The following is a 13,432-nucleotide window of genomic DNA, read 5'->3' as shown; positions in this document are numbered from 1 at the left end:
CGCTCAAGTAGTCGGAATCCTTGTTGCTAGCCAATAGAAATAGACTTGGGTGTTCGTCTTTCAGGATCTCTGACCCTAACCATCTATCTTTCCGGAAAGAGATATGAGTTCCATTCCCAAGCTTGAGTGATGACTTGAGTTGAAAGTCACCCCATAACTTCGAAATGTGTTTCCATGGCCCAAAACCATGTGGCAGTCTACTCTGTCTAGTACACCAGTTATTTGCCACCCCATATTTTGCTTGTATTACAACTTTCCACAGCCCAGGGTTCTCCATGTTGTACCGCCAATGCCATTTCATTAACAAACTCTTGTTGTGTAAAGTGAGATCTTTTATTCCTAGCCCTCCATGCACTTTGGGGAGAATAACTCTTGGCCATTTAACCAAATGGAATTTGTGAGTTTGACTATTTCCTTCCCATAGAAAACTCTCCTTAGTTGATCAAGTCTCCTCTGGACCTTAGCTGGTATTGGAAAAAGGGACAAGAAGTAGGTAGGAATGCTATCCAACACACTATTGGTGAGTGTAATTCTACCACTCAGAGAAAGATACTGCATTTTCCAGGAAGCTCTTTTTCAAATTTTTCAATTACTCCATTCCAGATACCTAGAGCTTTGTATCTAGCTCCCAGAGGAAGACCCAGATATGTCGTAGGGAAAGAGCCCACCTTACAACACATTACTTCCGCGTGCTCTTCCAAGTTTGGAACTGAATTGACTGGGTAGATGATGCTCTTCAACATGTTCATGTGTAGGCCTGAGATAGCTTCAAAGATCATAAGTGTAAGATTGAGGTATAAGACCTGTGATTTTTCAGCTCCACAAAAAATCAAAGTATCATCTGCATAGAGCAGATGGGAGATTGTAACAAAGTTGCCATCTGCACTTCCCACCTTGAAACCATCTAGCCAATGAAGCTGGTTTGCTTTATCTAACATTTTGCTAAGCCCTTCCATAGCAAGGATGAATAAGAAAGGAGATAGAGGATCTCCCTGTCTGACGCCTTTTTGAGGAGAAAAGAATTCAACTGGTCCACCATTGATCAGGATTGAGTACTTCACTGTAGTGATACAAAATCTGATCCATCTAATCCAACATTCACCAAATCCCATCCTTCTTAGTGTATTTATCAGATAGGTCCAATTAAGTCGATCAAATGCCTTTTCTATGTCAAGTTTGAAAAGTAGACCAGGTTGCCCAGACTTCATCTTCCAATCCAATATCTCATTAGCTATAAGAGCTGCATCTGTGATCTGTCTATTTTTTATGAAAGCATTTTGATGACTAGACACCAATTTTCCTATCACCCGTTTTAACCTTTCTGCTAAGAGTTTGGAGGCAATTTTGTAAACACTACCAATCAAACTGATTGGCCTGTAATCTCTCAGCTCAGGGGCTCCTTTCTTCTTCGCGATTAGTGCTATAAAAGTGGCATTGCATGATCTAACTAGGTTGCCATTCTGGTGAAAGTGCTGAAGGGCTCCCATGATATCATCCTTGATCACCTCCCATGCTTTCTGATAGAATGCCATAGTGTATCCGTCCGGACCTGGAGCTTTATCAGGTGCACAATTCTTAATTACAGCCAAAACCTCTGCCTCTTCAAATGGCCTTTCTAGCCATACCTTCTCTTCCCCATTTAATGTTGCTACATCTTCCAGTCTTGTAGTAGGTCTCCAGCCTTCATTCTCAGTGTAGAGCTGTTGATAAAATTCTAGAATCTCACCCCTAATTAGATCTTTATCTTCAGTGATGTCATCCCCCATTTTGAGTCTATCAATACAATTAGTTCTTCTGTTGGAATTGGCCACGTTATGAAAGAATTTGGTGTTTCTATCCCCTTCTTTGAGCCACAAGCATCGAGATTTTTGTCTCCAAGATACTTCTTCTGCTCTAGCCAGTTGCTGAATTTCCGCTTGGAGTTCCATAATATTGGCTTTTTCTTCCTGCGATTGAGCTCTTCCTTCTGTTTGTTGTTGCAAGAGAGAAAGCTCCTCTAATGCTTTTCCCCTTTTCACTGCAATGTTGCCAAATTCTTCTCTATTCCAGATAGTAAGGTCTTTCTTCAGGAGCTTCAATTTTTGCACCAAAATAAAGTCAGGAGTGCCATTGACATCATAACTCTGCCACCATATCTTGATCTTTTCCAGGAAACCTTCTGTAGTGAGCCACATGTTTTCAAATTTAAAGTAGGATGGGTTAGAGTCCCAATCCCCACTCTCCAGCATGATAGGGTTGTGATCTGATATAACTTTAGGAAGAGCAATTTGCTTAATCTTTCGAAAGGTATCATTCCACTCAGATGATATAAGGAACCTGTCTATTCTTGAGGCTTGGATATTATCCTCCCCTCTAGACCAGGTGAAGTAAGCTCCCTGTAATGGTAAATCTACTAAGCATAGATCCTGGATGATATCAGAGAATCCTCTCATGGCTCGTGATCTTCTCACACAATTGTGCCTTTCACTTTCAAATCTACAAACGTTGAAATCACCTCCAATCACCCATTGTTCATCCCATAATCCTCTAACAGCTCCCAATTCATGCCATAGTTCTTCCCTTTCCCAGTTTGAGTGTGGACCATACACCCCTGTGAAACAAAATCTGAAAGTCTCCTGTGTGTTCTCAAGCATACTTGATATAGAGTGAGTTCCCTGTTGGATTTCAATGCATTTCCACTGTCTTTTGTCCCACATCGTAACTATCCCTCCCCTAGTGCCACTGGCTTTGAGTTCTGCCCATTCAACCCATCTGTTGCCCCATCAGTTTATTTGGAGGGAAAGAAACATATTAGCTTTTGAAGGGGTAGAGATGAGTTTTGTTCAGTTGAGGAGTAGCCTCCTATCCCTTATTTTCTTTTGGTGCACCCATGAAGTTCGTTGTTGTATAGAATATTGGGTGTCCTTCGTAGAGAACCTTATTTTTTGGTAGGTTTTTTTACTTTTTGGTATACTTCTCGTATACGGGCACTTTTTGTTTGGCCCTATCATTGATGTGAATTTTATTTACTTGATAAAAAAAAAATCTGAAGAAATATGGTTGATGTATTCCTGTTTATTTGTATTTCCTCATGGCAGTGGTTCATACATATATTTTATTCTGCAGAGGACGAAAATAATATCTGAATTGTTAATATCTGTTTCAAAAGCTGAGAGGCAAGAGGCACGAATGAAAGTGCGACAGGAATCTTTGAGACTGGGCAACGTGGGAGTAATCAGGTACCTCATCCTTATCACGTGTTACTTAGAGCAAGCAATTTGCTGCTTGGTCTAGTGTATATAATAAGTTCAACAGATGACTTCAACTAAGCTGTCCATAGGAAGGTGCCAGCAATTATATTTCCTCATCAAACCTACTTAAAGAAAGTTTGTTTACCCATCAACAGAAAATCTTTTTATAGAGTGCCCAGTGTTATATAAGCGTCACATTTTGATCTAATGGTAGAATTTTGCTAAAGTATCAAAGTGTTCACTCATCTCCAACGATGCTGTCCTTTGTTTATCTGTTGTGTTCATTTTATATTTGATATGAGGGGAAATGCTTTATAATATTTCGACGCTTTGGAAGCGAAGGATACTTAATCTAATATGCAAAATATAGCCTGTATTTCTGCTTCTTGTCTGCAAATGTACTCTGTGTTGTCTCTAGGGATTTTGAATTGTTTAGCACTATGGTATCAGTTGAAGGTCACATGCTTCAAAAATTCCCCAACTGTTGTTCTGACCATGCTTTAAGAGATTTCCATGATTTCTTTCTGAAGTGTTGCATAGCAAGTTATTGCTCAAAAAGCACATTCGCTTTTGGAATATAGTGATGAATGTTGAAGGTGCTTACAATGGACTTGGTCATGGTTTAACCATAGGATGCCAGCAGAAGATTGTAGGTTAAACTGGAGCTTTTGTCTTATGTAAGATGCTAGTCAAGTTAATTCTGAAAAAGAAATGGAAGCAAAACGAAATATCTTGAAAGAAAGAATGGCTTTACGGTTTATGTGGGTTGATATCCGTAGTTCACTGGACATGTATACCAGATGACTATGTGCTATCATTATCAATCCAAGGAGTAAGAAGTAGATTCTCTAGACTATGCACTATGTGTACTGCGTTACCTCTATTTTGCTTACCTTGCCAGGGAAAACTTAGAACCAAAATATTCAAGTATCTTGTTAGTTTCTGGTAAGGGAATTTGGAGTCTTGATCCTTGCACTTAACAATTTACTAGGGGTACCATTTAGGCCCAGAAAGGGCTGGTGATATCTTCATAGACGTTTGGAAGTGGCTTTGAAGCAGTTGTAGTAGTATGGCGAACCAAGGTATTGAATGACATATTTAAGAATGAAAAGATGCCAAATTAGTAAGAAAGTATATCTGAAATGAGAACCTGTTTGATTTTATGCTTAATCGATCTGCAGTAGTGGTTATATTTTTTATAAGAAGATGGGTGATATTCTATAGGAACAGACAGAAAGATCTGCATATGATATTCATTGGCCTAACTAAAGCAGATGATAGAGCACTAATAAATATCTTTTCGTTTGAAAAAAATTCATATCAATCATACAAGTTCCATAAAGGATATTTGTGAAGGAGCATTCACAAGTGTGAGAAGTGAGAGAAGGTACAGAGGAGTTCCTATAATTGTGTTTACGCGGAGGATCTCTCTTGAGTCGGTACTTGTTTACCTTAGTTATAGATGAGCTAACAGTCATTTACATATAGTCAACCCCAATTAGTTTGGGATTGAGGTTCTTGTTACAGTCGTATAATGATGGATTCCATGGTGCATGTTATTTTCGTAGGGCATTAGGTTAAATGACTAAACCAGTAAGAGAGTGAATCAAAGTTTGAAACTATGGATAAGCACTCTAGATAATGAGGTTTTAGGATAAGTAGAAGAAAGACATAATATATGCACCAAGTTTAGCTACCACAACAAAAATAAAAAATAAAGGTGAAGTGGGATTTGACGGGATTGTGATGTCTAAACACAAATATCAAGATACCTAAGCTTAGTCGTGCAGGAGAAGGCATAATAGATGCAAATGTAATAGATAGAACCACTCTTCTCAAAAACTGCAATAGATAGAACCACAGCAGGATGACTTTTTAGAAAGAAAAAAAGAATTAAAATTGCATGTCTGAAATAGAGGTATGCTACAGGAGTGATATTCAAAAAGGAAGATACATAACAAAAAGAAAGGTAATTTCTGTATAAAGGTTGAGAGACCAACAATGTTGTATGGGAGTAAATGTTGGGCATCTAAGGTCTACCATATCCCTAGATGAAATTGTGAAAATGTGAATTTTAAGATGGATGTACAAGATTGGACAAAATTAGAGTGATCACATCCACTTCGCAAGTAGCACATATAGAAGATTAAACAAAACAGAGTTTCATCTGGCCATATCTTTATGTAAACTTGCATATCACCAGTCCGTAGGTGCAACACTATAATGGGCGAAGGTAACATAATAAAACAATGAGATAACCTAAAATGACATGGAAAGAAGTTGACTTAGAACACCTACAATCTTTCAGATGCGGACACATATAAAACATAGAATACTATGGAAGCAGAAAATCTGTATGATTAATAACAACTAATTTGGAGTAAGGTTTAATTGTTATTATTAGCTTACTTTAGGTGTGTTGTTTACGAGTAATTTTTTATTTTAGTTAGAGACTTGTTGTTGTTGTTGTTGTGGTACTTGTAGGTCTGCCTAGGAATAAGTTTGAGGCGTAGAAAACTCTAGCTTGAGAGAACTTCTATTATGTCTTAAAGGACAAATATTCTAGTGTTGAAAATGAATGGTCTGAATAGAGCAAAGTAGACAGAGGATTCATATTATCCAATCACAACTATGGATTGAGGTGTAGTTAACTGATTGATTGTAGTTGTGATTTTGTAGATGATACATATGAAACAGGTGTACCATTAGAACTCCATAATATCAGTATCCTGTATGTCAAACTCCTCTTAGTATCATTTTAATCTAACCTCTTCATTTTTGTGACTGCTGATTGTTTTCTGTTCTTTATGTTCTTTGGTTAATTGCAGAGCTGGAACCATTATTTCTGAGGCCTGGGAAGATGGGCAAGCACTAAAGGACCTCAATGCTCAGCTTGTACGTTCCTTAATTTGGTGTTCTCGCAACAGAGTGCTTGTTTTTCATTATAGGGATATATTAAGGTGTCTATACTGACGATTAACATAGTTACTACACTTCTGTTTAGCTTATACAGTACAATAGAGCTTCAACTTATGTCTTAACAACCATGTCCACAAAAGAAGGGGAGACTGAAATTAGGAAAAGTTAGTATACTGAAATCTAAGAGTTCAACTAAAAAATTTAAATAACAGTTTAAAATTTGATGAAGGGCTATAATTAGTTGAAAACACACCACACAACACCACTAATAAGAAGGACGAACTGGCACTAGTTTATTCTGCCTGGATCCTAGAACGCACAAGAGTTGTCCATCAGGGAAGGAGGTCAGTAAAATTGATGGATAAAAAGGAAAGCAGGCCAAGTAACTTTGGACATTTTCCAGTTTAGTTCTATTTCGAAGAAACTTTTGTTAGATTTCTTGCAAGCTGAACTCACCGATAAGCCCAATACACACTTATCCTATGTGCTATTTAGTTTCTGCTGTTTAATATTAGTTACACTGCTAATCATTGCTTATTATATGCCTAGATTCAATAGGTATTATTGTTAATGGATTTTTTTTTTCTTTAGAGAAACTTATTAGAAACTAAAGAAGCTATTGAACGGCAGCGTAAATTGCTCAAGAAACGACAACCAGGTAAAGTTTTCCCTTTGAATCATATGTACTTTCTCATTTTTCCTTCTCTGGCCAGAAATGGTGTTATTTTGGTGCATGAATGTGATTTCCTCCTGAAAATGTCCCTAACCTGTATGCTTTTTAGTAATGGTACTAGACCTCTAAAACTTCTTTTACTATATTTTCTGGACTTGAATCTGCTTTGTGTTAAGTGGTTGCATGGCATTCCAAAGGTCAAGACATGTTGGGGTGATTTTCAATTTCATTCCTGTCTTGTCAGCTGGCATTAGAATAACGCTGGAGCTTTAAGCACATATTTTATTTATTGTCATCTTTTGCTTGAGTGTGGTTTCAGCAACATTTGCTGGAGGTCCTGTCTTATTATAATTTATAGTTGCTTCTGTCTTGTCAGCTTGGAAGTATTCTCTGATTAAAAGGACTTCCACGTTGGGCTTCTTGTTCATGACAGTTTTGTCAAAATTTCAGCAGGAATAGCTGTTCATTTGATTTTTCAATTTCCTGGACTGTCTCAACTATGTTTCTTGAGGTATAAAAGGTTACTAGCAATAATGCTTACCCTACCATTGCAGATAAAAGTGATGGAGGAGATGTGGAGGGAGGTTTGCAGGAAGAAGATTCTCTCATTCAGGATGAGATCTACAAGTCTCGTTTAGCCAGCATCAAACGTGTAACTGTTCTCTCTTTTTTTTCTTTTTTTTTTTTGAATATTTGTCCACATGTCAGTTCTTTGTCCATGCTTCACACCACATTTTCTTTTTAATTAGGAGGAAGATGTGATAATGCGTGAGAGGGACCGATATGAACTAGAGAAAGGAAGGCTAATTCGTGAAATGAAACGCATACGCGATGAAGATGGTTCTCGTTTTAACAATTTTCAGATTTTGAACCACCGATATGCCCTCTTAAACCTTCTTGGAAAAGGAGGATTTAGTGAGGTGTACAAGGTAGGAATTTTAAAGTGACTGCTCGTCTTATTTCCAGTCAAAGAAAACCAATAGAATGATCAGTCACCAAAATTGCAATGTAGACCTCTTTTATTTGGTAAATAGGTTGAGACAAAATATCGTTCCATTCACTTCAAATTGCAAAATTCTGGCAGGCTTTCGACTTGGTAGACCATAGATATGTTGCATGTAAGCTACATGGACTAAATGCTCAGTGGAGTGAAGAGAAGAAGCAAAGTTATATACGGCATGCAATCAGGGAGTACAACATCCACAAGACTTTGGTGCACCATCACATTGTGCGGCTTTGGGACATTTTTGAGATAGACCAAAACACCTTTTGCACTATCTTGGAGTACTGTAGTGGTTTGTTACTCTCTTTATTGCATAATCAATATAGTACAATAGAAAAATTAAAAAAAAATTATATAGTACAATTGTTATTATGCTCAGTGGAATGAAGTATTTTAGGATTCCCTCTCTCATATTGGTCATAAATGTTCTTGTCTGTAGGAAAGGACCTTGATGCAGTTCTCAAAGCAACACCTGTGTTGCCAGAAAGAGAAGCAAGAATCATCATTGTGCAGATTTTTCAAGGCCTTGTCTACTTGAATAAGAAGTCACAGAAGATCATCCATTATGATTTGAAGCCAGGCAATGTTTTATTTGATGAGTTTGGCATTGCTAAGGTCACTGATTTTGGCCTTAGCAAGATAGTGGAGGATGATGTTGGATCCCAGGGGATGGAGCTAACTTCCCAGGGAGCTGGAACGTACTGGTGAGTGGTAAATTTTTGAATGTCACACTTAGCATTATGTTTACCAGGTGTATTAGTTCGAAACATACTTTTGCTTTCATCTCTTGCCTCCGTAAAGTATTAATAAGGTCCACTATTTCTGTCAATTGATTTTTCAGGTATCTACCTCCTGAATGCTTTGAGCTAAGCAAGACACCTCTTATATCCTCTAAGGTGAGTGCTCCTGCTTTGCTCTCACTTGTCAATAAAGTTAAATAGGTATCCACTGAAATCCAGGAAAAAGGTCCTCAACATTTTCTTTAGTTCTTATTTCTAATGGTCTTGGACTAATGCAGCGTCTGAATCTTAATTGATGCAATTATCCTAAAAGTCCAACGAATGAACAGTTATTTGTTTATGAAATAAACTTGCGATTTTTATTTATGCAACTAGGTTGATGTCTGGTCAGCTGGTATTTTGTTGTACCAAATGCTGTTTGGCAAACGTCCCTTTGGGCATGACCAGTCACAAGAAAGAATACTAAGGGAGGACACAATTATTAAAGCAAGAAAGGTTGAATTCCCTACACGACCAGCTGTCTCTAATGAGGCAAAGGTGCGTTTTTTTCTATCCTTATCTGACAAAGATATGATTAATTGTCCCTTTCTTTTTGTGAATCATTATCAAGAGCAACTGGTGGCCCTCAAATTCAGTTGATATTGTTATTGTTACCAATGTGCAGTAGATATACCCGATTATATATGATAAATGAGTCAACCGACCAATGGTTTGCCTTCTCTTCTAGGGTCATTTGATGCCCCGAATGTGGTTAAAGTTGCAAATAGCTATATTGTATTTTTAGTGATACAGAATAGATATGGTTTCAATTCGAGTACATCCTCCGATGCTCAAATTGACTCCATGCTCTTATCTCAGTCCACTTCGACTACTTTATATTGCCAGTATGAGAGTTGTCCAAACATACCAAGACCAAAGACTTCTAGTATATATCAAGATTTGGGATCAGGGTTCGGAACTTATGTCTAGTATCCCATATGACTACTTTAGGCCATAACACTTGGCATACTAGCTGGTTGATGAAACAAAATTCAATTAAGCTATGGATAAGTTACATTCCAACAGAAAACAGTATTTACTAGGACAAAATGGAATTATGTTTTATTTCTTCCTGCCACTTATTCTTGTATAATTGATTCTCTCTTTTCTATGGATTTTGAGCAGGAGTTCATTCGTCGTTGTTTAACATATAATCAAGCAGATAGGCCAGATGTTTTAAGTATTGCTCAAGACCCTTACTTGACATACACAAAGAAATGATAGGAGGATGTTAATCCCAACTACTTGGACAGAGGGTCGTGCCTCTCGTCTATGAAAAAGGCTGCTGTCCTAGTATTGGTGCTCAAAGGAATTTTGTATAGTTGTAAAGCCATGTAATTTTTTGTCCCTCTACCTTCGACTAGAGGGGCGGGCGGCTCAAGGGGCCAAAATTTTGAAGCCCCAAAAACTTCTAATAGTACATTTTATGATTTTATATTCGTCTAGACAGCACTAAAGTTTGTGGAAAAAAAATATAAATATTTTATTTAAAAAAAATACTTTGTAATTGATGGTGACTGAAACCAACTTCAACTGAAAGGAGCCGTGAGATTTTGGGAGAAAAATTACATTAACCTTGAATGTCTCTTAAAACGTAATAACCAATTTGATAATAACGGTTAAATTTACTACTATAAAATTAAGTGTTCAAGAGGAAATGTACAAGTAGAAGATAATGGAGTAGCACTTTAATGGGGAAAGGGCAAAAAATGTCCCTGAACTATGGAAAATAAAATAAATTTGTCCTCCATTTGAATTTGGTCCAAATATGCCCTTAGCTAGCGTTTTGATATAGGTTTGGTTGAAACTTGAAAAAAATGAGTTTTTGAAAGCTGAAATTGTGCTGAATCAAGACTGTTCAAGTTACATAAGTTTAAAATATTAGGGTGAATATTATGGATTTACCCTATGTTCACACATAATTATTCAGTGAAAAATTTACCCCTTATAGTAAAATTATCCTTTAAAAGCAGATGCTTATAGAAAAAGGTTCTTATAGCTAGTATCACGCCATACCGTTTGTTGAAGATTTTACATGATTATGTTAAATCTTTTATGCCCATAATCAAATGCCAAAAATTTGTGTCAGTCCTCTTTGAGTGTTGTGTCTACATCAATTTGGTCAAATTTCCTATCTTTATTTCTGTGCTTCCGAGGCCTTAAAAACCTCTTTTAGCCTCGTCTCGATTTGCGTGCGCAGTCCGAGCGCGTAGCAGGAAAGCATAAATATAAAAATTTGTGAAAAATAATAAAATTTGGTCATAAAATGAGTTATTTTGACTTCGGTCAACGTTTTGGGTAAACGGACCCGGACCCGTGAGTTGACGGTCTCGGAGGTCCGTAGGAAAATATGGGATTTGGGCGTATGCCCGGAATCGAATTTCGAGGTCCCAAGCCCAAGAAATGAATTTTTGAAAGAAATTGTTTTCTGAAATTGTTTAAGAAAATTTGAAATGAAATTTGATTAGAACATGTTAGTATCGGGCCCGTATTTTGGTTCCGCATCCCGGTACAGGTCTTATATATGATTTAAGATGTTTCTGTGAAATTTGGTGAAAAACGGACGTCGTTTGACGTGATTCAGACCTAAATTGCTAAAGTTGATGTTTTATAAAGTTTGAGAAAAATCTTTTGATTTTGAGGTTTAATTCGTTATTATTGAGGCTATTTTGGTGATTAGATCGCACAGATAAGTTCGAATGATGTTGTTCAGTTAGTACGTATGTTTGGTTAGGAGCCCCGAGGGCTCGGGTGTGTTTCGGGAAGTTTTAGACTTAAGAAAAATTGCAGAAACACTGCTGTTGCACCAGTTCTGGTGTAACCGCACCTCCGGTCCTTTGGCCGCAGATGCGGACACGCAGGTGCGCACAGTGGGCGCAGATGCGGTCTTGCTTCGCAGATGCAGATACTTTTCCGCAGATGCGGTTCCACAGAAGCGGGCCTTTTCTCACAGGTGGGGCCCCAGCGGGGCCTAGCCATTTCCGCAGAAGCGCCCACTTTTCCGCACGTGCGGTGGCGCAGATGTGACCCCTGAACCGCAGATGCGTAAGTTGGGCAGTGAGTCTTTTTAAAAACATAACTTCAGCGATTTTCTTTCAAACTTGCTCAAAAATTAGAGGACTAGGGCGATTTTCTCAAGAGGTTTTCTTCTCAAATCACAAGTAAGCACTTATTAACTGATTTCTTTCAATTATCTAATTTTTTCATCAACTTTTATCAATAATCTTAGAGTTTTAATAGTAGAAAATTGGGGAATTGGGTAGAGTTAGGGCTTTTTAATTATTTGGGAATTTGACCTCGTTTTGGGGTCGGATTTCAAAACAAATGATATATTCGGGCTCGTTGGTGAATGGGTGATCGTGTTTTGGTCCGAACCTCGTATTTTGACCAAGCGAGCCCGGGGTCAATTTTTGGGTTTTTGGGAAGAATGATTAAAAAGCTATAATTGAGCATTGAAATTGGATTGTTTAGCATTTATGTATAGATACGATTGTGTTGGAGCCAAATTCGAAAGGAAAGGCGGTACTTGAGGCTTGAGTTGGCCGTGGAAGTTTGAGGTAAGTGTTTGGTCTAACCTTAGCTTGAGGGATTAGGAGTTGAGTCCTATTTGCTATGTGGTATTCGTTGTGTACGACGTATAGGCATAGTGACGAGCATCTATACGTTGGTGTCTAGCATGACAGTAAGTCTTTATATTATGAATATCTTGATTTTGTTGTATTCTTCATGCCTTGGTGATGATTTCTAGTTGTTGTGAAAAGTTTGTGGAAGGAATGGTGACCTTTGAACATCTTGGAGCATTGACTCGAGTTATATCATGAATTGTGAAAGTATATGAGATGATTGAACCCTTTGGAGCATTGTCTCAAGTGGTAGTGTGAGTTATGAAGTAGAAGTGAAAGATAGAGAAAGAGCTATTGAAATGTTCCCTTGCCAGTATTTAATTATTTAATTATTGTTCCCTTGGCGGGATTTAATTGTTTAATTGTTGTTCCCTTGCCGGGATTTCTATATGATCTTGTTTATTCCCTTGCCCCTTGTTTGTGATTGTTGTTTGGGTGAGGAAGAGCGTTAAAGCACGAAGGGTGATGCCGTGCATTGTTGATATTGTGATGAAAGAGTGTAAAGCACGAAGGGTGATGCCGTGCTGCACGATGTACCATTCCGTGCCGATTGTATTGATTACATGGTGAGGAAAGAGAGTAAAAGCACGAAGGGTGTGCCGTGCACATCTTTGATAAATAATTATTTTGGTGAGTACGAGACTAAAAGCACGAAGGGTGATGCCGTGCAAGCTGTTGATTTCCGTTCCCTGTTGATATTCGAGTTATGTTGTTCCTTTCTTTACTTGATGCCTTTCTATTCAGAACTATTATCTCCCCCACAACATGTTTTCCCTCCCCACATTGACTGGTTATTTCTGTATTTCTTTTTCCGCTGTATATATTTAAACTACACAGGTTTATTTGGTAGTATGGTCCTAGCCTTGTCACTACTTCGCCGAAGTTAGGTTAGGCACTTACCACCACATGGGGTCGGTTGTGCTGATACTACACTCTGCGTTGTGTGCAGATCCCGGAGCAGCTTTCGGACAGTAGTTGGAGGGCTTCCTTCAGTCCACCCGGAGACCCAAGACCTGCAGGCGTCCGCAGGCCCTGGCGTCTCCCTCTATCTCTGTTTCCTGTTTCCTTCTCTTTTATTCAGAAACAGTGTACTGTTATTCTTCAGACCTTGTATGTAGTAATCTTTGATAGTCTGTGACACTGTGACACCAGATTTTGGGTATTTGAGGTTTTAGAAGTTGTAATAGACGTTGATTCCAGATATT

The 13,432-nt window shown here is 38.1% G+C and overlaps 1 protein-coding gene across 3 annotated transcripts in view; it reads left to right on the top strand.

The window, feature by feature from the left end:
- LOC109231361 (serine/threonine-protein kinase TOUSLED) overlaps positions 1-10,169 on the top strand; it is a 19,419-nt gene extending 9,250 nt beyond the window's left edge. For all 3 annotated transcript variants that reach the window (XM_019397003.1, XM_019397002.1, XM_019397004.1), the window contains exons 8-17: positions 3,106-3,218; positions 6,059-6,125; positions 6,741-6,807; positions 7,377-7,474; positions 7,572-7,751; positions 7,907-8,117; positions 8,265-8,529; positions 8,667-8,721; positions 8,941-9,102; positions 9,730-10,169. In XM_019397003.1, the coding sequence (XP_019252548.1) occupies positions 3,106-3,218; positions 6,059-6,125; positions 6,741-6,807; positions 7,377-7,474; positions 7,572-7,751; positions 7,907-8,117; positions 8,265-8,529; positions 8,667-8,721; positions 8,941-9,102; positions 9,730-9,825 (1,314 nt within the window). In that variant the 3' untranslated portion in view covers positions 9,826-10,169. The remainder of the gene's footprint in view (positions 1-3,105; positions 3,219-6,058; positions 6,126-6,740; positions 6,808-7,376; positions 7,475-7,571; positions 7,752-7,906; positions 8,118-8,264; positions 8,530-8,666; positions 8,722-8,940; positions 9,103-9,729) is intronic.

Source organism: Nicotiana attenuata, chromosome 8, assembly GCF_001879085.1.
Source record: "Nicotiana attenuata strain UT chromosome 8, NIATTr2, whole genome shotgun sequence".
NCBI lineage: Eukaryota > Viridiplantae > Streptophyta > Magnoliopsida > Solanales > Solanaceae > Nicotiana > Nicotiana attenuata.
Note: the sequence above shows the minus strand (reverse complement) of the source record. Positions and strands in the feature narration are given on the sequence as shown.